Source organism: Akebia trifoliata, chromosome 8 (genome assembly GCF_017979445.1).
Source record: "Akebia trifoliata isolate Shusen 1 chromosome 8, ASM1797944v1, whole genome shotgun sequence".
NCBI lineage: Eukaryota > Viridiplantae > Streptophyta > Magnoliopsida > Ranunculales > Lardizabalaceae > Akebia > Akebia trifoliata.
In genome coordinates, this window is record NC_141382.1 from 44,917,096 (window position 1) to 44,941,214 (window position 24,119).

The 24,119-nt window shown below is 33.5% G+C and overlaps 2 protein-coding genes across 2 annotated transcripts; one reads left to right on the forward strand and one right to left on the reverse strand.

Moving 5' to 3' along the window:
* Positions 1-1,808: 1,808 nt before the first annotated feature.
* LOC147397098 (vacuolar protein sorting-associated protein 32 homolog 1-like) lies at positions 1,809-5,411 on the reverse strand. Its single transcript, XM_086452543.1, has 5 exons — positions 5,251-5,411; positions 4,306-4,405; positions 3,775-3,860; positions 3,557-3,643; positions 1,809-2,060 (listed from the first exon to the last, which is right to left on the reverse strand). The coding sequence occupies exons 1-4, from the start codon at positions 5,341-5,343 to the stop codon at positions 3,608-3,610; spliced, it is 315 nt and encodes a 104-aa protein (XP_086308669.1). The 5' UTR covers positions 5,344-5,411; the 3' UTR covers positions 1,809-2,060; positions 3,557-3,607.
* Positions 5,412-11,350: 5,939 nt separating this feature from the next.
* LOC147397099 (uncharacterized) lies at positions 11,351-19,792 on the forward strand. The gene is made up of 9 exons (XM_086452544.1): positions 11,351-11,627; positions 12,945-13,069; positions 13,744-13,832; positions 13,943-14,081; positions 16,259-16,333; positions 16,608-16,729; positions 16,814-16,889; positions 19,178-19,237; positions 19,388-19,792. Exons 2-9 carry the CDS (start codon positions 12,977-12,979, stop codon positions 19,523-19,525), a joined length of 792 nt encoding a protein of 263 aa, XP_086308670.1. The 5' UTR covers positions 11,351-11,627; positions 12,945-12,976; the 3' UTR covers positions 19,526-19,792.
* Positions 19,793-24,119: the final 4,327 nt, after the last annotated feature.

Sequence of the window (24,119 nt, forward strand, 5' to 3'; positions counted from 1 at the left end):
GAACGTAGGGTAAGTGTGTGTTTGGTAACACTTCTTAAGCCTGAATGAAGGTGGTTCACCTTTGAAATTCAGACTTTAGAAGTTTTATTTCCATTTGTTTTGTTTAAGATTTCAGATTTTAAAATTGAAATTCAAAAATTTTGAACTAATGATGGTGGGATGTTAGATGAAACTTTTGAAACTGATTTCTAATTTCCTGACTTCAGAAGTGTTATCAAACATAGCCTAATTCTTGAACAAAAATAATTAGGTAATTTATTTTAATTCACCATCTTATAGAAAATTAAACCATCATTTTTTTACTTCCCAAAATCCTATCTTGTTCTTGAGGTTTGAACCTAGAGTGTAATAAATTTTTGTTGGGTGACCATCATATGAGTTACAAATTCGTTTCTATTACAGATCTCACATGTTTGCTTGAGAAGAAATAAATGGATTTTATCTTGCCAGATGAAAGCATATTTGTTAGGACTTTTAAACAAAGAATGTATCTTACACACTTTAGACACAATTGACGTCTAAAATTACATTTCCAAATCAGGAAATCAAGGCAACAACCATCCTATGTTGGACCATATCCAATGATACCATCAAGAGTATCATTTTCTAGATGGGAATAAAACCATTTGCCCGTTTCACATGTCTAGTAAGAGCTAGTCATCAACTCAAATTGATTGATTTTCGTGACACGTCAACTACTTTCATACAAACTAAATGTCTTTTAGGAAAAAAACAAAAACAAAAACAAAAATTGATAGGTAAGCTGGACTTGAACCTACAACCTCAAAGTTGCTTTGCAATTTGTCAAACAACCATTATTCATTTGGTGAAATATTCAGATGGCACAGTAGAATTCGGGGACTTTAAATCATGGTATAAGTTAAGACCTCTTTGGGCAGCTCTGCTTTCATAGGAAATGTTAATATGGAATCACTATAATAAGAATCACAATTGCAAGTTCTATTGTTGGTGGACAGTGTTCAGGAAGTGCTTTTCAAAGGACTAATGATAAATCGACGCAGCAAAACATACACGGTTGACGTGTCAATAATTGATCTTGTCCTTGTGTATACTGAAGAAAAAGATCTCTATGGTTCTGTGCCCTTGTCATGTAAGCTGCATGTGTTTTTCCACGTCGATTTATCACAGCTCTTTTCAAAGGTCTGCATGCACTTTGAGAAAATGTGGATCACTTGGAGAAAATCAATTACTAACACAACATAAAAGAACCTTGAGAGAGACAGAAAGATTAAAGAACTTATGCAATCGTAGAGGAAATCACAATGTCATTATCTTCTGTATTTATATAGTCTATTTTCAAGAGGGTCTCAAACCAATGGGTACCTTGAACAGCTCTTTCTGCGCAACTTAATATTTTTGTTTCCCTCTCTTATTGTGAAGTTTTTTACTTAACCTTTTAGAAAGTTCTGGTAGTCAAGAAGCTCAAATACTCACTTTTTTCTTTCTTTTTTTTGGCAATTGTACACGGTGGTGATGATTCTCCATCTGATAAAACATTTTTTTACATAGGTGGTAGTCACTATATATTTATATTAAAGGGAAAAAACAATGACGAGTGGAGGTCGAGAATACCAATCTAGAAATTATAGAATTTTTTTTTTTTTTTTTTTTTTAAAAAAAGCCCTGAATTCTTCAAATAACTTTGAACATAAAAAATGCAAAGTCTTTCCTTCTAAATACCCCAATCCATTGCAATGGGAATCAAATTTTATATGATTCTACCCCTAAATTTGAAACCTGACGATACCAAACTATGAAAAGAGAGCACAGACCAAGAAAGAATCCAATTGATTCCAAAGAGATTAAAGAAATTGGATTAGACGGCTTTAGCAATATCACAATGGATGAGGATATGATTAACTGATTCTACACTAACTTTACAAAAAAGGACAAAAGTCTACTGTAATGAACCTCCAAAAAATAAGATGATTAGCTCTTCTCCATGATAAGCTCACCAACTGCAAGAGTCTCGTGTCTACTTCATGTGTTATGTACACCCATTCGCTTTATGAATGATGCCGTCAATGTAATTAATACACCTGCATCATGGTGTCAAAATATGTTGGATCGTATGTAGATATGACGTCAAAACACACAAACACGAATTGGGGAAACAAAATAAAAGGTGATGCAATAAATAAAGACCTAATTAGAAAAAGTATAACTTTAGTCAAGAACAATAATAGTTTTCGGCCATGTCAGGAAGACTTGCTTCTGGAATGGATGAAGCTGTCCTGCCTGCCTATGCCATGTTTATGCATGTGTGTATACAGGCATGAAGCTGTGTGTGCTGTGTTTGTTGATGCATGCGTTTGTGTGTAGGTTCCACTGATAGGTCTACAAAAACCGTCAACAATTTTTTTGTTTTTTTAGAAGTACAGGTTTCCATTTTTATTGTTTGGTCAATAAGTATATAGTAGGTAAGTCCATTGATAGATCTTCAAGGCTTGGGTTGACTCAGTCCAGCTATTCCCTTAACTCTATATCCTCCCATAAGTTGTTTTTTATCTTTTTATGTTAAAAAAATCTGACTTCTCACTGTCTGTTTTGGACTAGTTCGACAGTCGCCAGAAACCCTAGAGACATTCCCTGTTTTCCAGCCCAGGTGTCTATAAAATCCATTAAAAGCCCTAAATATTTGTTCCATCCTACGTCAAATTTAACCCTACTTCCCTACATCTTTTTGTCAGTTAAATCTAAGAAGATTCTATCTGTAAATATTCATATTTAAATAAAACTGTGGTCATCAGTATGTTCTATAGAACAAAATGAAAACAAATGCACCTTCACGGCTTAGAGAATAGGACCTCAGCCGAATCAAGTTGAATTGGCTGCACTTTGAAGATTGAATCCAGAATTGCAAATTTTACAAACCCAATCAAATATTTGATTATTATCGAGTCAATCAAACCAGTATAAGTTGGTGGTTAACGCAAGTGTTATACTACAACGTAAAATACGGAAGAGTAACTACTACACAAATAAGCAACAGTTGGTCTATTGGCATAGGACTAACGAACTTAACTGAGATCCTACAGACATCTATAGGTGCTCCTCCAAGTGGGTTCAAATTGCATGTCAAAAACAGAGGTCCAAGATAGCTAAAAAAAACATTTGACAGATAGTTTTACTTTTGGATTAAGTCAATGGGGGCATCTCTGTTTATTTAAAACCAAGGGCCCAGATTGAGTCTTCATTTTTTTATAACTATAAATTTATTGCTGAAGAAGATAAGAATGTACAAGGCAGTTGAAGTGACTGACCGAAAGAAGAGAAAGACAACAAAGACTACCCTGGAGCACAAAAACTCCCACCTAAAAGCAAAAACTTCAAAAAATACACCTTTAAACTGAACAAAAAGTTTACACCAAAAGAATAACAACCCAAGAACTGACAATCTAATATCCTAAGAAGAAGAATTCACTCCAACAATCTAATCGAGTCTACATGTGTCATCAACACCCAACAAATCTGGAATTCAGACATGAATTCAATTTAAAATTTAGTTGAGGCATTTCAATAGAAAACAACTTACACAACCCACTTGATGATCCTCATTGCCAACACTCCCTTCAGAAATTTACAGTTATGTTATTGACATCACGGTGTTGAGCTTTCTCATCTAAAAACATGTCCATAATGAGCATTAGTGAATAATCAAATGCATCTCTTAAAAGTACATTCTAATTAAAGGGAAAAGAAATTAATTAGGCCAGAAATTAAGCCATATTCATCAGAAAATTTGACCAGTACCTGATCATGAACTTGTAACTGGATGTTCCCAAGCTGCTTTGCTTGTGACTCGTAAAAAAGTTTTCTCTTCATACATTGAATTGCACCTGTGAGGATGCAAAAATATCAGTTTGTGTCCAATAACCTATTGATACTGATTCGAATAAAAAGAAAATAATTAATTTAAAGTCAGGATCCACTGACTTGTGAAGAATGACTGATGAAAAAAAAAATACAATCCCAGACGTTTAATCATAAAATCGAACGGTTGAGATTTATTCTCGAGATTAATATATCTGAGATGTATGTTATGGAGATATGTATAAATCTCGGTCACGGGATTCTGTGTTTACACAGCCAGGATCATGTGGTTTTCTCATGAGTCATTGGAACCTGACCCCCCCTCCATCTTAATTAAGTGGAACAAATTTTAGTTCTTGGGGAGTTGGGGAAAACAAGGCGAGTAAAGTATGTGTTTTAGTGTACAAAAAGAACATTTTTCAGAGTAACTTATAGCGATGATGATCAGTTGTAAAATTCTGATGTGAGTACCTCTCTTGTTATTGAACTTGGTGAATTCCTTGGCTCTTTCAGTTTCGATGGAAATTGTGTTTTGAAGAACAAGCTTTTTTCTCTCCAACATCTCAAATGTCTGCAGCCATGCGGCAACATAACAAATAGAGTAAATTGTAACTTAGAACGTAAAAAGTAACAATAGAAATTACAATTACGCAAAAGAGGTAGTAACATGGGTTTTTTTTAATCTCAGTATTTGGGATCATCTAAGCTCATCTAGGACAAGTCAAGCCCATACAAAACGAGTAAAACGTATTTAATAAACACATATTTACTAATTAATAATTGTTTTCGATTATAAATTGAATTGGTAGATGCTACAATCACAAAATCTAATATTATTTTAAATCACAAAAGAAAAAAAAAAAACTCTTAGAAATCAAATAGACCCACATTTATTAAATACTAATTGTTTTTCTATTATTAACTGGATTAGTAGATGCTACAATTAAAAAAAATCTTACTTTATTTTAGATCACAAACATTTAAATTCCTAAAAATCAAGCACATCAGAAAAAAATACATGAAAACCGATTTATATGGATCAACTTGGCTGAAAAATCTTGGACGAGTCATTGAGATGGCCAATCTCGGATACCTTTCGATCCGAGATTGAAAACCACGAACTACCATTATCGATGAAATTGAGAGCTTCACCGAAGTAAACTCATCTCAAAGTAACGGACGTAACAGGACCTGAATCGTCCGAGTGTTAAGTGAGCTTAATTTGGCAACTTGGCACAGTTGAAAGCCGAAACCAAGTTACGATTACTTGTGATTTGAATCTACACCCTATTATCGATCCAACTACATAAATTCCAAACGAATTGAACTAGAGATTGTGAATTTGAGTTTGAATTTAAGATTAGGGAAAATAGGGTTTGCTTTGCAGAGAAGAAAATGTGGAAGGATCGAGCGAACCTCGTTAAGATTTTCCACTGTGGAGAGTGATGAATCCCCAGTCTTGCCCTTGTTGCTGCTGCTGAACCATCTCTTCAACTTCATCTTCAACATCTCTCTCTCTCTCTCTTTCTCTCTCTCTCAGGCACACAAACGTTGGAACCGCTCTGCTTTTAAACTTTGCCTCTCTGTCTAGTTTCTATTTTGGTGTGATCAATTTTTCTACGGTGCAACAGCGATGTACATTGGTTGTCCGACGAACGGTTGTGATGGAAAGAGAAAATACAGGTTTTTGGGGATCCAGGCAAAAGTATTTAATTTGACACTTGAATTCCTCAATTAAATTTAATTCAGAGATATTCGATTACCACACCAACTTTTTCTAACACCACCCCAATTTATATGTAAATCACCAAATAATTAGGATACATTTGGGTGGCGTTAGCAAAAAATTGGTGTGGCAATAGAAGCACTCATAATTAAAGTGGAGATCCAGTAGTGGCTTTCCCGGTTTGAAATTATTTTTTATATTATATCATACTTATATAATATTTTCCTATTACAAGGTGGATTAATAGTTGCCCACTCACAAAATCTTATTTTTACATAAATAAAAATATTTAAATGATTAACAAATTAATTGTTGTGCATAAATATAAGTCATGGCACACTCATTCGACTCTTTTGATGTGATAAGTTTGAAAATCGCAAATCTGTACACCTCAGGATACATGCTTCCCTTGGGATACATTTTTTTGTGGGAAAGTGCACTTGTGTATCTTGAGATGTATAAATTTACGACTCTCGAACTTGTCACGTCAGGATAGTCAATTGAGCGTGGGGTAGTCATATTATTACGATTCTATTTCCAAACTATTCAACAAGTCATCCAAGATCTAACGATTTGACATCTATTCCTATAAAGTGAACTCAAATTCAAAATTAATTGAATTTTCATTGTTGAAACTTATATTATTCAAACTTTTTTATCATATAACAAGCAGTTAAATTCTTACAAATAATTTAATTTAAAATACATAAAAGCATAATAGGAGATTATATTGCCACACCAATTTTTGCTAATAGCACCCCAATTCATATGTAAATCACCAAATAATTAACACACATCTTGAGGTGGTGTTGGTAAAAGTTGGACAGGCAATAGAAGTTCTCGAGCATAAAATGATGGAGTTCAGCCACAAAAAAAAAAATACTTGCATTTCCTCAATCCTTGAAACTTTCTTTGATTTGATTGTTGATGACCACTCCTTTCTTCATGGGAAGGGATCTATGATTGCACTCCGATAATGAAGAAAGGGTCAAATTAAGATTGCGTGCCTTTACCTTTAAATTGATTCTTAGATACTTTGGATGTATCACATAACATTCAAGAGATATCACACTCGAGGATGTTGACATGTGCCCAATTTGATACGTGTTGGCATTAAACCAAAAATGTTTGAAACTCAATAATTTGATTTTGAGCAGAAAATGTTGTGGTCGAAAATTTGTATGCTTGGATTTGAGGGTTTTTTTTTTTAATTATTATTTTATATTCTAACACTAATACGATTGAATTTTAAAGGAGATGGCCAGTTCATATCAAACAAGGTTGAGTTCTATACATATCACGTCATAACTCATACAATTCAATCTAGAATTTGGAGTCTTGCACTCTCATCATATGTTAGTCTGATGTTTTTAATACAAATAATGATTTTCTGACGCCCCTCGATACACTCCCTGACATGGCATGTGTTAGAACCATATACTCTTTTCCTCAAGATACACAGCTGCACATATTTATAAGGATGTGCAGTTATGTATTCCAAGGAAAAAAAATCTATGGTTCTAACCCATACCATGTCAAGGGGTGTGTGTCAAAGAGGGTGTCAAAAGCTCACGATTGTTTTAATATAGCCTTCTAGGACTATTTCCTCCATGTGTTAGGATTTCTTCATCGTATGGATTTGCCAGGATTGACATTTGAATGGTTGAGATTAAGGACACTTATGCCACATTTTATGTGTTGGTAAGGTCATTAATGGTTATTGTTAGTTCTACGTATGCTCATAGTTCAACCACAATCAAATAGAGGAAAAATTACTTAATGTAACCGGTGAGAGGGACTTCATTTTAAATCCTCCTTATTTTTTCAAGGTCCACTTAATAAATTGGTTGTCCTCATCCCTCCTAACCCCTTTCAATTGTTGGGATCCACGATTCAAATTGCTTGTCAAGACCGACAATTCAAATACTTGAGATCGACTATTTACAATCATCGAAATCCAAGATTGTAAATCATCGATCTCAACATTTGAACATTAATCATTGAGATTAACATTCAAATTGTTGAGACCAACCATGTTACAATCATTAATGTCAACGTGATTCATTGCAATCAACGAATCAAACTATTGCAATCAATGATTTGAATCGTTGATCTCAATGATTTGAATCGTCAATCTCTACTATTCGAACTTGCCATTTTACCAGATAAGTCAAACATTTCTAAAGAAAGATTTTACCAAATGGGTTGTTAAGATACTGTTTGTCACTTTTAGAGTATGTGTGGCTGATATCAACCATATAAATAATTTTAAAACCACTTGTTTGTTTGTATTGCTGATCAAAGTATATGTGATTACAACTAATATATGCCAAGTGAAGAACAAAACAATCATTGACATGGCCCAAATTTGCTATTTTCATTAATACAAGATGTTTGATGTTATATATGTGGGAACCTATCACGAGAATCAGTCGTCTACCTCTTATCTTTTGGATTGTAGTGGACTCACTTGAAAATAGTGATGATCAAGCCGATCATCGATCAAACATAATTTTAATTATTTTAACGAAAATCGTGTACTTCATTGTCCTGTTCTTATTTTATATACTGATTTTCATCCTTTCAGATTTTATCTTTATATTCTCTAATTAGATCATTAGATTTGATCATATTGTGTTTAATTTGGCATCATTTCCCTAAAATCGGAACCATTCATTTTTTCGGTCATAATTCTTATCAATTCCAAATTCGGCTCTATAATAAGTAGAATCAGAATCGAGTGAACAAAAAAAATTTCTTTGACTTATTATAAAACATTTCTCCTTCATAAAAATATATATATATATATATATACAAAAGCATTTACTTAATTACAATTTATTCCAATAAAGAAACAAGTTAATCATTGTTTACAATTTAAAATTCATTTCTTTACAAGAAATAAATTTCTAAGAGAGATGGTCCATTTTTAACTCTAACGCGTAGTTTATATGGAAACTTGAAAAATTTTATGTTACATTTATTAATTTTAAAGGGTAGAAAAATTTTAAAATGTCATTAGTATAAATTTAAAGGGTCTTGTTAACATGTGCCCTAAAGTGCATTAAATACACTTACTGAACAAGGATTAGGGATATTTTTTGTAAAAAAAATATTTTTTGAGGCCATTTTTTATACAAAAGTCAAATCACAAGGTGTATTTAATAAACTTTACTGTTAGGGCACAAGTTAACAAAATTCAAATTTAAATGATATAATAAATTATTTTCGGGTACCAATTAGATAGAACATAATGGGTCTGATTCATATTGATTTGATTCCATTTAAGACCCAAGTAAGAGGAGAAAAAAAAAAAGAAAATTATTGCGTGAAACAAATGGAGACTCAAAGGTGACAAAAATGATGTGGTGGCGTGTACATAATCATAGATGCTTTTTACTCGTATCTCAAATAAAAGCATCTACGATAATGTGCGCGACACCATATCATTTTGTCACCTTTGTATCTCCATTTGTGTCACCCCAACACGACTCAAGAAAAAAAAAAAAAAAAGGTCTTGACCCCTAATTCAATTGATTTGACACATTGCAAAATAATTTTGAGGTTATGGGTTCAAGTCTAACTTACCCATTAAAAAGAAGGGTTGTGATAATCTGACTCCCCCACATGTATACTCAATTGATTCCCTTGACGTAGGGTGTGTCTGAACCATAGATTTCCTTTCATCGAGATACACAATTGCACAGATTTATAGTAACGTGTGATTATGTATTTAGAGGGATGAAGTCTACGATTTTGGCACACCCCACATCAAGGAGTCGATTTTAGTATGACATGTGGGAGAGTCATTTTATCACGACTCTAAAAGAAAGAAGAGTCGTGTTAGAGTGACCTTAACGGTAGGCATTTTGATGTGGTGGCGCACGCATGTCCATAAATACATTTTATGCATATCTCGAGAAAAATACATTTATGGACATGTGCCCACCACCCACGCCAAGATGTGTCCCCCATTGTGGTCATTCCAGCATTAATTAAGAAAAAAAAAACATGAATCAAGTTTTCGGTTTCAATTCTAATTAAATGACCACCCATTAATACCTTTTATATGAGATGCTTATTGCTTCTCTAAACTAGGTTTCTATTGTTCAAATATCTTTAAAAAAAAATTTGGAAATACTTAGGGACGGAGCCAGTAAGGAGTTGATGGGATTAATTGCCCCCACAAAACTTTGAGACACTCCTATATTTTCAACTAATTACATGCCCCATCTACCCCCATTCCCTCACTTTTAACCTCATTTGCGCCCCCCCCCCCCCCCCCCTCAATTTAATTTTTTGTCGATGACATTACCCTTCTTATATACTAATTGAAAATGACCTAAATATCTTTTTCTTCAATTTCTAACAAAAAACCTTTGAATTTCTCCATAAAACCATTCATCTTCAAGTTCTTCAACTATACAACTAACCATAGTTTGCCCTCATTACAAGAAAATCCTGAGTCTGCCCCTGGAAACACTCATTATTTGCCTCAGAATCGGTTATACTTTTAACCGTTAATAAGAAGTAGAACACAAAAGCGAATCCAAACACCCACAAGCTGAGAGTCTGTTCTTTACAAAAGTCAGCTCCAGTTCTAGAAGTTAGTTTTTTAAAGAAACAGAAGCCCAAATTCTGAAAAGTCACATCCAACAGAAACTTGTTTGTTACAGAAACACATAAGTCAGAAATTGATGTTTGTTTGACAACTTTTTATTGTTAAATTATGAAAAATGATCAAGATACCTTTAATGTTGATAATGCACCTAGAATACACAAAAATGAACAGAATACCTTAATAAATATATAATTACACTATATATATAATAAATTTACATTAAATATTAATTATATAATTATTTTTAATTTAAATAAATTTATAAATTTTATAATTTTATCGAAATTTCAGCAGCATCTCCTCTTAAAAATGAACATATGATAAAGAAAATACTTGCATATTATACAATCCAACATCCACATAAAAATGAATGGTGTTTTAGTAATAAAGTAGTAATGATGAACTACTTTTGATCTTGGTAGTAAAGATGAATGGTATTTTGATCATTTCCTTTTATTTTTTAAGATTAAATTTGGTTGAAAATTTGATTAAAAATGAAAGGTATTTTAATGATTCTCTTTTATTTTTTAAAATTAAGTTTAATTGAAAATTTGATTAAAGATGAAGGATATTTTGATAATTAGTAAAAATGAAAGGTATTTTGATAAAAATGAAAGGTATTTTGGAAGTTAAGGGTATTTTGATAATTTCTTTTTATTTTTTAAGATTAAGTTTGATTGAAAAATTGATTAAAAATGAAGGATATTTTGATAATTGACAAAGATGAAGGATATTTCAATAATCTCATTTTATTTTTCAAGGTTAAATTTGATTGAAAATTTAATTAAAGATGGAGGATATTTTGGTAACTACACTTGAGATATTTTATATTTTTGACTTCCCGCAAAAGTTATTTGAAGAAATCCCTCTTGGACGATTTCTTTTAGAAATCATTTTTGAATTTCAATTAAAATCCGTAAAAATTAAAACAAGTCAAACGAAATCATTTATCTTATTTTTCTAACTTAAAAGTAGAAAAAGCAAAAAAAAAAAAAACTGGTCATTGAAGTCTAAAGAGCAGGGCTTGAGCTTTTTCATATATTTATTAGTTAAAATAAACGTGTCGCTTCTTACTCACTTCGCATATTTGCTTTATACGAAAGATTCGCACTCTATCAACGTCAAAGCAACGTCGTATAATTCTGGAGACTTCTTTAAAACAGGGATTTCGATTGGATTACTTTCTTAAATCTCTCTACAATTTACATCCAAAAAAACTCAGAAAATATAATTACAGACTCTGTGTCTCCGTGTGGATTCTCTCTTTATCTCGATCTGCTACGCGTGCCGTGTGTAGTGTATTGGTTCGACTTCAGGTTTTGATATCCACACGTGTGGTCACAACTACAGCCCATACCTTGTTCCAGAACCAATACCACTTCTCAAAAACTCCCAAACCCCTCTCCATTCGTCTCTGTTCTTCGTCTTCTCTGCTTATATCTTAAGGTGTTTCGTCATCATTATTTATTTTTTAAATTTTATTGCATTTTTTAAGATACTGTTTGAAGATTTACTGAATTTGTCTTTGAAGGGGGCATCTATAGAATATATATTTTTTGGCTAAATATATAGAACATATATGTTTCTTGAAAGATTTTTCTTTTTTGATGTTCAATAAGTTCATGCTTTCGAATGTAATTTGGAGTCGATTATTCATGAATCCAAGTTAGGGGTTCAAATCTTCTCTTTATTTCTTATGTTAAGGCATTTGCTTCATATTTTTTTTTCCTTTGTTTTTTTTTTTTTTTCATGGATTACCTCAATTTGATACGAATCTAACCAATACTTCAAAAGTATATAGGCGTTAATGGCACGGATCTTTGGGGATGTAACACGCATATAGGCGTTAATGTTAAGTCCTTATCTCTTTGGGGTCGTAACACACTAACTGTAATGCTTTCCAGCTGACTTGGGCTAATGGCGGACTCTGGTATCCGTCTCGTGCCTCTAGATAGCTCTTTCCCCAAGTCACCCATTTTGAAACTTGAAGTTGAGATGTGGTTAACTGGAACACTATAATGGTGCGGAAAGTTAAGCCCTTATTTCTTTGGGAGTTGTAACACACCCACCATGCTTTATAACACACTAATGTGTAACCAACAAATGTTGGGTATAGTAGTCAAGAACTCCCCCCAAAAAGGGTGAGGTCTTGAGTTCAACCCCCCTCATTGGCCACCCACGAGGGTTCATCTCGACTTACCTGGTATGTGTGGTTTGTGGGTGTATTGCATGTATCTGTGGGATTTGTATGAGATATGATGCTCTAAGAGGGTAATTGCCTTGCCCTTTGCTAGTTAGGTCTACGTGTCCAAGCACTCCCATCTTTAAAAAAACAAATAGAAAAACTAGAAAGAATACGCTCTACGGTCGACATCTACTAAGGCCCACTATTTGGCAGCTTTTACTTTGGTACCCTTCTTTCGAGGCACTCAAGTAGTTCTTTCCCTAGGATCTATGGCAGTTTTCCCTTTGGAACCCGCCTTGGGTCTCAAGGTAGCCTTTTACCCAAGTCGAATCTTTTGAGACTTGAACCTGAGATATGGTTCTGGCTAACCTAATTGATACACCAAAAGCTCCTAGGTAATAACGGTGCAGAAAGTTAAAGTCCTTGTCTCTTTGGAGTCGTAATGCAATACACTTCACTAGGCCTCCTTTCACCAATTTAGAACGCTCAACTTGCACTACGACCCTTCTTCTCATTGGTGCTGATTTATTATAATTCTTTATTACTGAATTTAGGATTTATGTTGTCTTTTGCTGCAGTTTGATCTTTGTTAATTCCTGCGACAAGTGACATGGCACTAGATACCTTAGCTGACTATTTCGCAACAAGCGAACGATTTTTCTGGCTTCCGTCTGTTTTGGCTGGCATCGTTATGTGCATGATTGTAAGTGCCTATTTAAGTACCATATTCTCTATTCTTGTTTATAGTAATATTAATTTGCTTTGCTTAGCCTGGTTTGGGTAGAATGAGTTCTATTTTTTTTATGTTTATTGGCATCATTAACATTTTCAAATTACCCTCAATAGTGTTCGAGTCATATAGTTCTTTTTGCACCATAGATGGATGAGGTACCATTGCTAATAATTGTATTCACCACCATTTTTGTCACTTGTTCATATTCGTAGAACGTATACTGTCATTATGTTTTCTTGACAATCATTACTCCATGTTAGGTGTGAGCTATCGGCCTGAAATGGATGAGAAAGAAAATAATTTTTAGATCAGCTGTCTCTGGCCCCTTCATTTAAGCGGAAATATTACATTGTTTGACACATAATGCTGTCCATAAACTGCATTTGACAGGATAGGAAATTTTCATATGTTATTGGGAAATTTTTCCTAAACCTTTATTTTTTTCTTTGGTCCATTTCATCCATCACACACGGTTTGCTTCTTTTTTCTGTGGTTCTTCCTTTTCCTTTTAACTCTAAATTCACTTTCAAGCATGACACAACTTTTTGCATGAAGTATACCTTTTAGGTGTTATTGTTATTGAGGTCTTCACATTTGGAAAATTATAATTTCTTCAAGTGTGCACTTTTTTTTCTTTCTTAAAGGTGTATGAAGTTACAGGTTTTATTAGCTTGTTGTGCTTCAAAGGCTATACCAAGCTAAGCAAAGCAGAACAAATTGAATGGAACAACCGGTAATATTTCCCTTTTAAGTTAAATGGTGTATATATGGTTATTCCTTTCTGCTGTCAATGTTCAATTACTTTCCACAAATCACTATTTGATAACTTCCACGTCTATGCAGGGGTTTTTCTACATTCCATGCACTTATTGTAGCAGTTGCTGCTTTCTATCTTGTTCTGTTATCAGATCTTTTCAATGAAAGTTCTCCTGATGAATCGATTGTAAAAAAAAATTCTGGCCTATCTAACACCATATTAGGGGTATGTTATTACTGCAGAAGGAAAGTTTTGAGGTTTTCTAAAAGTGAAATTCTAACCACTTTAACCAGATTGTTGTACATTTTCCTATTGGTTGTGTTTATTCTATTTCTGGATCTCTTTATTTATTGGAATAATGTTATAGGTTGTCTTGGTGCACTCAAATGCTTTAATATAACATCACATTGTCTTCTTTTTTAAGCTTACCCATCTCTTGAGGAGAATAAACCTTGTGTTGACTTGAGAAGGTGATTCTCTTGCTAGATTTTTATTTTATAAATATCTCCATTACTACAACACTCTTAACCTATTTCTCTTTTCATTTTAACTTCATCTACTCTCATTTTAGCTCCCCTTTAAATTCTAACTTATTGTTTTTTTACAATCTAATTGCATTTTCTGTCTTCCACTCCTTGAATCATTTGCATCAAGGTCAAGAAGAAAGAATCAAGATTCAAGACTCAAAAAGAAAGATTAAACGATTATTTTGCAATATTCAAGAAGCAAGATTCCATTTTTTTTTTTCTTCATATTTTTTGAAAATAAAAATATTTTCTATAATTGTTGTACATTCTCTCAAGATTTCCTATCCTACCCATCATTTCCAATTGACCACATTCTTCTCCGTCATTCCCTTGTCTGGACCTCCTTACTTCATCCTACCTCATTGGTCATAGTTGGAATTCTGGTTCTTAGGCATATTCTTAGCTCCTCTAGACATACATAGGTTACATGTGGCATTTTGTGACCTCATCTGATTGCAAGCTTAAAGATGTGCGGCTAGATGTGTGCTATAATGTTATAATGTTGTATGAAATGTGCAATAGAAACATTCGAAGGAGATGTCCCATCTTTTTCAAGAGTTGGAATATGATTTTGATCTGAGAGCTGAGAAAAATCATAGTGTTCCATGTTAGTCTCCATAAGAGCTTACCATGGCTGTTGACATTGAGACTATTGATCAACATTTTTCAATAAATAACGTGGTCAAGAAGCATCTGTTGTGCATAAATTTCTCCAGATAAATCCACATGTATATTCCAAAGAGAGGTAGTCGCTTATCCTAAAAAATTTGAACCAATATATCTCTAGAGCCAGAGAAAAATCACTTATCTTACTCGAGAATTGGATAAATTGCTAAAAGCTTTAAGGTGCTAGAATTCAATAGAAATATGGCCCAAAACTTTTGTTTTTAAATTGTTATCAAGCCTGGAGTGCTTAGATCAGAATAGATTGGTATAGGATCAAAGATTCAGTTTGCAGCCACTATAATGAGGGGTCAACTTTACTTTGGCGTCGGAATCTGCAAGAAGTGAAGGGAAGATTTGGATGAGGAGAATTTTAAAAATAAGTAAAAATTATAAGTAAATTTTTTTGCTTTCCAATTACATACAAAGCATGACCATTAATCTCTTGAAGTTACAACAATGCATGATATCTCAAAAGTATACAGTTATGCGCTTTGTATTGAAGGAACATGTTGATTTTGAAGGATATACAAGTCTGAATTGAAGCTTCAAGATTTCGTCTACTTGATTATACACTAATGAGGATGTTTTTCACTGTTTTACATTACTTTGCAAATTGAAGATGACTCGATGTTTGATGTGTATGTGGCCAAGGAAAACATTTTCACACACAACCTTGTACACAAATGATAATATCCTTTAATTGAACATGGCACATTTCCCATGGTTAGAAGACCATGGGACTCTCTCATGGAATATAAACCAACTGATACATGTGATTGGAATTAATTCTGATGGGATCGGCTCCATGAACAAAAAAAAATGAATCAATTTTTATGGGCTGGATAGGAACTAATCTGCTTGGATTTTTATTTTTAGGCATTATTTCTTTTACTAGTGAATGGCAGCATCTCATCTTAGCTTATGTTAGTATTTGGTAGTTGTGTTTCATGCTGCACTCTTATTAGCCATATCAGAAGGGAACCACTTCTCCAAGGCCAACTTATCAGTTAATAATATAACTAGAAGATTTCAGAAATGAATCTAATATATATTGCTGACCTTTTTCTTGAACAGGAAAGGGGATGGTGATGCAAAAAAGTTAGGATTTCATTAAATGATAGTGTGGTAAAATACTTATTATAACTTTGATTGGTTTTCTGTGATCTGATTATTATTTATTTGGTTGGATGTTGTCCTTCTTTCATACAGATCTCAGTGGGTTATTTTCTCTCAGATTTGGGAATGATCCTTTGGAATTTCCCAGCTTTAGGTGGTCTGGAGTATGTAAGTACTTGTATACCTTTGTTGGAAGTCCTTTAAAACTACTTGAGATTGTTCTACTCACCCATTGTTCGTCAACATGGGCTCAACCCTAAAACAAGTCATTCAATTTCCTGGCTTCATTTATCCGAATTACAAGAAAAAAATCTCTTTTAAAACTATAGCTGGATTGGTACTTTGAGCCCATCATACTTAACTAACTCATCAGAGATAAGAGTTGATAAGTTAGTCTTTATGTGTTGGTTTTGATATTTTTGGTCATCTTATCCTCTTTTAGGTTCTACATCATGTGCTCTCCATGTTTGCAATCTTCCTCGCACTCATAAGTGGTCAAGCTCAAATTTACATACTGATGGTTTTATTTTCGGAGAGCACAACTCCCTTTGTAAATCTAAGATGGTAAATTCTATCATCCTAAAAAAATAGTTTACTTCCTATTCTTGACGATCAGCATTGGCTTATCTACCAAAAGTACATGTGCAGGTACTTGGATTCTGCTGGACAAAAGGGTTCCAAGCTTTATCTCTTCAATGGCATCGCAATGTTCTTGGGGTGGCTGGTATGATTTAGAACCTTTCAAGAATATTGTTGGTTGTTGCATAATTAAGGTATGCTACAATGTCTGTGTATCATGAGCTAAGGATACATAAGCATGCAGGTGGACAAAGAGATGCATCTATGCCCATATATGCATAGAATGAGTGGTTGTAGAAAGTTTTATGCATACATATGCAAAGCTTTCTTATAGCTGGATGTTACGTTGTCAAGAAATTACATGTGCACAGATTGAGCCTAGTGGAGGTGAGGATGCTTAGATGGGTGACTACTAGAAAAATTAGGAAAGGTCAAATTAGAATGGAGCACATATATGGGGCTGAATGTTGGGCAATCAAAAGATAACATCTATGAATTGAGCATAGTAGAGGTGAGAATGCTTAGATTGATGACTAGAAACTTTGGGGAAGGCAAAATTAGAAATTAACTAGTTAAGGTAAATGTAGGAGTAGCCTCAATAGGTGATATTCCAAAGGAAAGTCAATTGAGATGGTTTTATCATGGGCAATGAAAGCTCTCACAATTAAAATTGCGCAAGTTGAAAGTTCTAAAAGAGTAAGAGAGAGACCAAAAGAACGTGGATTGAGGTAGTGAGAGTGTATATAAGATAGTAGAATTAATAGAGGACATCATGATGATGAAACCATTTGGGATGTTCATGTATAGGAAAAACTTCTTGGTTAGAGTTTAACCGACTTGGACCCTTCAAGATCTGACAAGCTAGGTTGGCGCAACTTGGGTCGTGTTGAATAGTACCAGATAATAAAATGCAAGCAGTGGGATTTAATTTGAATCAGGATTCAAATTGGTAGATCATAGGATTTATAAATATATTACTCCTAAATTAAAACAATTAACATTAATAATGTTCAATAGTTCTATGAAAATAAATAAAAATGTCTAATCCTCAATTTCTCATCATATAGAAACATATTTCTGCCCATTGTCTTCTCATCATTAAACTAGATTTTGATCTCTCATTAATAAAGTCTCGAACTTTAAATCTTTCAAATTGCAAGCATGGACATGCATTTCTTTTCATCCTTATTAGGTGATGCTTCATGAGAAAAACACCTACATTAGATGCCAACTTGCTCGTTTATAATGCCAACTTTGTAATCTGGTAAATTTGTGACTGGTAAAACCACAGGCATGGGATCGACACTCCGTTTTTTTTCCTTTTACTTGTCTTGTTAAAAACAGGCTTATCTGGCAACAACACCAAACATTAGAAAGTGCCAACCTTGTAAGCGGGTAAATTTGTGAGTGGTTATACCTCGGGCATGGGTTCAACACCCCTTATTCTCCTGTTTCCCTACCAAAAAATTGAACAAAAAGTTATATATTTGCCTCATACTTGAAAGAAACCTATTACTTAAAATAAAGCAAAGAGAAAATGAACTAGAGATGGTTCTGGTTCTCTGTCTATAGAATGCTTGTATAAAAAATTTGCGCACTTCATATCCCTAAATCCACCAAGTAGTTTACCGCTGAATTCCTTTTTGACTTTTTTTTACTGTTAAGGGCACTTGATGTGAAAGATAATCCATGGTCCATGGCCTATCTGTATCAAAATGGTCATTTGTCTCACATGGTAGAAAACATAAAGCATGCAAAAGCACAAAAGTTAAACTTTCGTCTCACATGGTAAGAAACATCCCATAAATTTGTTTAACAAGGAAGAATTACACATTAATAGTTTATTTTTTTGTTCTTTAGTAACTTGTAGGGAAAACCAAAGCAGAAAATGAGTCTTTGTTCCGTACATTAAAATGTGTCCCATTTTTAATTTAAATCATAAGACTTGAGAGTACTAATATTTAAAATTGTTATCTTAATTGAATCATAAAATTTGCATGAAAATTGTAGGAATTTAATCTATGATTCAAATTGTAATCCTAGGTTGATGTATATGGCTGATGTTCACTTTTTGGCAATTATGTTGAATGGTGCACACTCTCTTAGAAGCAGTGTTTAAGAACTCATTCAACCACAAATCTTTCTTTTTCTCCAAATTTGGTTTGAGAGGAGTCGATTAAAATTCACTAGTTTCATGAAAGAATCAGATGGAGACTTTGGGAGCCTGACCAATGCCTGTCCACTTTTTTACTGGGTTCTGAAGGACCACCAAGTCTGTATGCAGTCACTGGGCTGTCATATTTCTGACTTGTTATTGTTTTAAAGATATAATTAAATGCAGATTTTGGGGTTTTCAAAATTTCTTTTCTATTTGTGTATTTGTAGTTAACCTTTCGGTATGATTTATAACTTGTGGATGTTGTCTGACTTCAGGTTGCGAGGATCCTTCTGTTCATCTTTTTCTATGTCCACATGTACCTCCATTTTGATCAGGTAATTGGTCCTCTATTTAAAAGTCCATTGTTTTCTTAAAGATGAATCAGCTCCCCTATGTGTGTGATTAAAAATTGGAATAATACACATACACACACGCTCTTGCGTGCACTTACACATACCGCTTATTTTTCTATTATTGATTTTCAGATCAAACAAATATTTCCTTTGGGCTTCTACACCTTGCTAGTGGTGCCTTCCATATTGGCAGTGATGAACGTGTTTTGGTTTTGGAAAATTGTCAAAGGCTTGATAAAGACTATTACCAAAGCAAGACATAGTCACTGAACCGACCCTTTCCCATGGGTCTTACATCCTTCTGTATCTACATGGCTCTCCTCGTCTTACCCACACACGTACATAGTGTAATTTATTCTCTCGTCTTCTTAATAGGAACCAATGTTTAGCCACTCTTGTGTTTCTGTTTCCTTTAGTCGAAGTATGGCTTGTAGTAACAGGTTGGTAATGGCAGTTGTATTAGTTGGACTGAACACGTCCATGGCGGAACAGCTTCCATTTTCTATAATTTTATCCTGTTATTTTTTTTTTCTTTCATCTTATCCTGTCAAATTGTTGGGATAAGGCTTCAATGATAATGGTGTTGGGTTATTCTTGGCTCATCCATGCATGTGGGGATCACATATGTCAAGGAGAATGCTGATGAAGATGATTATGGTTATTGTCTGTAAGCTCGATTTCTTCCTCAACCACTCTTACTATCGAAGTATTGGTCTTCACAAGATTTTCGGAAGGAAAAATACTAAAGCAACTTGAAGTTAACTCCCTAAGTAGCATTGAGAATGTACTCGAGTGTGCAGGAAACCATTGACGCATTTTCTCGAGTGTCACACACACACACACACACACGAGGAAAATCAATGGTTCTCTTTGAGTGTTATTTTGAGTAACAATGGCAAGGTTCAGTTAGTTTGACACATTGCAAAGCAACTTTAAGACCGTGGGTTCAACAAGTCCAACTTACCCACCCAAAAAGAGAAAAATAGTGAAATTTCCCAAAACGTAGGTTTTTCAAGTGATGAGCTCATAGTTTAAAGTGACAATCTTGCAAGTTTCGTTGCTATCTGGCAGGTTAGCTACTCTTAGTGAGATACCAGCGAGATCGCCACTTAGAAATAAAAATATCAGTGAGAAAAACTTGTGATTTCGCGATTCATATTTTGAGAACTAAAATGAACAATTATAAGGTCGCGAGATGGTAATTTGCCAAAAGTAAAAACCATCTGAAAAAAAAACTATTTTTTATATAAAAATAATCGAATCTTAAATGCATAAATTTTAAGCTATATTTATTTTAACCAATTAAATCATATAGCCACATACATCCATGCCTTCTGATAAAATTGAGCAAAAGCCTAATTGTGGTATTAGCCAATTTGAGAAATTTTGGGTACCATGTGTTGTTGATCAAATAACACCTCAGACAGCTAGAACGTGGCCCGGATCGATTTTTAAATAAGGAATGTTCCAATACTTTGAAAATGGACGGCCATTCTTTTAAATTTAAAATTAAAATTCAGTAAAAAAATAACTTTTTTTTTCAATTTTTTTTTTCAAAGTTCTTAATCCGACGTCTCTACATGAGTTGACGATAGTCATGCACCACCTGAATCCACGTTCCCGAACCCCTCCCCCCATACTTCAAGAGGATTTGTGACATGTCAAGCCCTTGTAAAGTTCTTCACGTTGTGTCGAATTAAATCACATATTCCACCTCTTGTTACGGTCCATCAATTCTGTTGAATAAAATTTTCTTTGATATTGGATGTATTTTTCTTTACACTAATCCTTACTTGGTAGGATTTTAAGTCTTACCCAGGGACGTTTTGTTCAAAATGGATTACCCAAAAATAATCTTTTTTTTTTTTGTTCTTTTGGACTTGTTCCAAGGTTTTGAAAATGCGTCGGACTACTACTGAACTTCCACTGAGCTATCAAATTCAAAATTAAAATTCAATAATGAAAAATAACTTTTTTTATTTAAAAGTTCATAGAATTTCATCCTCTACTACCCTAAAGTATAATTTCATTGGTTTTGGATGCCAAAAGTTGAGCCCAAGGATTCTTAGTAAGGGTGAAATCCTTACTAACTTAGTAAGGCTAGTTGAGCTCTTTTCTTTATGACCTCAGTGGTTTGACACATTTCTAAATAACTTTAGGTCGGAAGTTCAAGTTGAGCTTACCCTCATGTCATACACTAGTTGTACGCGCCTTGACGTGGAGCCTGTTTTCTGAAGCAGCTACCAAACACAGTTAGTAGCCACGTCAAATTAAAGATTTATATAAAAAAAAAAGAAAAGAGTAATGATTTTTTAATTCAAACTGACAGCTGGACTTAAAACTCACCAATGTGTCATGCGCAAAGAACATTAGATTCTTTCGCTCAGGATACACAAGTGCAGATGGTAGGTCAGTCAGATTGGTTGTGTATCCTGAGGGAGGGAATCTATGATTCTTTGCCCATGCCACGTCAGTGAGTTTTTGAGTTTACCTGTTAGGTTGAGTTCAAAATTCAGCACTCAAAAAGACTATAAATTCGTTTCTCTTCCCTCTCTTTTCTCCAAATCTTGAAATCATTAGTAAAAAAACAAGATTCTAAGTCAACTCTCTTCTCTTCTACACCATGAACTCGAAATCCCAAATCTCACTCGACTTTTTTCTCTTTTCCACCAAATTTCACCTAAGTTTTAATGTCTATTTGGTAACACTTCTGAAGTTTGAATGGAGGTGGTCCACCTTTAAAATTCGGACTTTAGAAGTCCTATTGCCGTTTGTTTCAATTCAAATTTTAGAATTAAGAACCAAAATTCAAAAGTTTTAGCTCAAGGATGGGGGGATGTTGGATGAAACTTCAGAATTCAGAATTTATTTTTTATTCTTAAAATACCCTCATCAAAACATTGATTTCTATCACTTATCTCTTCTTTATTCAAATCCTAAAACCCTTATTTTTAATTTTTCTACCTTTCTTTTCTCTTCTACCTCTTCTTTCTTTACAACAGTGATGTCAAGGTCTTTCTCATTTCTCTCATTTCATGTTGAAAACTCTATATTTTCACTTTGAAATTAACACAGTAAAATCTCTCTTTATCTTGAATCTACCATTTTCATCCATTAATGGATATCTCTTTTTCTTCTAATATCATATGTTTCATATATGTAATTTTGATTATATGCTTGTAATTTAAAAAATCTTAGGATTTTTTTGAGTGTATAAGGTTTAAGTTTTGCTGATTTGGGTGTTTCAAGAAAAAAACAATTGAGATTATTAGGGTAGTCATCTTGCTTTTGAACGATTTTTAAAACCATAAGATACTAGTGTCTTTTTTAAGAATAGCTCAAAATTATCTATTCCATGGATGATGAAGAGGTAATTAGGTAGTTCATATCTCAATCCAATTGGGTAGTGCTTGCACATCAAAAATCATTTTTGAATGTTGTTTATATTTTTTTAACCATAGGCAAGCAAGTGGTTCAGTAGGATAATTAGGATTTTATGTGTGAATGGTTTCATTATGCATAATATGTTATGTTTTTCAGTTAACAATTTATTAGAATTACAAAAGGGTAATATTGTCAAAATGACCATTATATTTTAAAATTTTGTTTGTAACTAGAATCTTTTAAAAATAACAAGTAAACAACTTTTTTAGAATCAGATTTCAGAAAACAGAAACTAGACTTCAAATTTCAAAAGTGTTACCAAACATACCCTTAGTCGTGAGTATAGCTCGTCGAAAAATGCCTTCGTGAGTGTCTCCTCGCCTCACCTCACTCACCTCACCTCACCTAATAAGACAATCGATTTGTCACTAGAATAAAAAAGGGGGTCAAGTGCTCTTTGGGTGAGATTTTGTGGGGAAGAGAAGAAAGAGTCGAGTGAGATTTCTTGGCGTGATCTTCGCCGATCAATTCAAAATCCCTTTGGGATTTTGATCTAAGAATAGAAGAAGAGGAAAATCATATATATATATATATATATATATATATATATAATATATATATATATATATATATATATATATATATATTTCCGTCTTGTTTAATTTGATGTAGCAAGTGAGTTACGTGGTTGTGGCTCCATGTTAGAGAGCGTACAAATAAAGTGTGGCAGGGAGATGTCAATTTATCATGGCTCTTTGAAAAATGATGGATTGCCTTCGTTGGACACTATATTCAACACTATGCTAACGTGACAGTGCACAGAGAACAATTGATTTTTCAACTTGCATCTCGAGGACAGAACCAGTTCAATATAAATCGAGGCCTAAGGCGAAAAATGGAGGGGAAGTTTTCAACCTGGATAATGTTCAAGTCTTATGAGTTTTTTTATTAAAATTATTTATTTATTTTTCTTTGAGAGTTTTTTTTTTTTGAAAGACCTTCCAACATGGGTGTTTAATGGTAATTGTTTTTGAGGGGTCTCGTCACAAAGAGGGAGTAGTTAGTAACATTTGAAATTTGGGCTTACTTTCGTGCCATAAAAAACATGATCTCATGCCCCTTGTATGTAGAGGACAAAATTCTATGAACTTCAAAGTTATAAAAAAAAAAAAAAGAAAAAAAAAAAAGAAAAAGATTATTTTTCATAATTAAATTTTGGAGTTTAGTGGGAGTTCATTAGCAATCAATTTCATTAAATTTTGGACTGTGTTGTTTGTCAATTAGATAGTCCTCAACAACTCTTAGGTGGTGTTTGTTTGTGCTATTTTTCAACGCGTATTGCTGAAAAAATAATTCAACACTTTTTGTCAAAATAGCGTATTTGTTTACTCTATATTTTTAGTGTTTATTACTGAAAATAAGTAAATAAAATTCAACACTATTTTGGTGCTGAAAATAAACACTGAAACGGTAAACACTT

Bases quoted from the DNA above. Each gene is read 5' to 3' on its own strand.
- LOC147397098 (XM_086452543.1), bottom strand. From the start codon at position 5,343: ATGTTGAAGATGAAGTTGAAGAGATGGTTCAGCAGCAGCAACAAGGGC. The intron at 4,406-5,250 runs GTTCGCTCGATC...GCATGGCTGCAG, and splicing joins CAGTGGAAAATCTTAACGAG to ACATTTGAGATGTTGGAGAG. The intron at 3,861-4,305 runs GTACTCACATCA...GCATCCTCACAG, and splicing joins CAAGTTCAATAACAAGAGAG to GTGCAATTCAATGTATGAAG.
- LOC147397099 (XM_086452544.1), top strand. From the start codon at position 12,977: ATGGCACTAGATACCTTAGCTGACTATTTCGCAACAAGCGAACGATTT. The intron at 13,070-13,743 runs GTAAGTGCCTAT...TCTTTCTTAAAG, and splicing joins GCATCGTTATGTGCATGATT to GTGTATGAAGTTACAGGTTT. The intron at 16,730-16,813 runs GTAAATTCTATC...GTACATGTGCAG, and splicing joins CCCTTTGTAAATCTAAGATG to GTACTTGGATTCTGCTGGAC.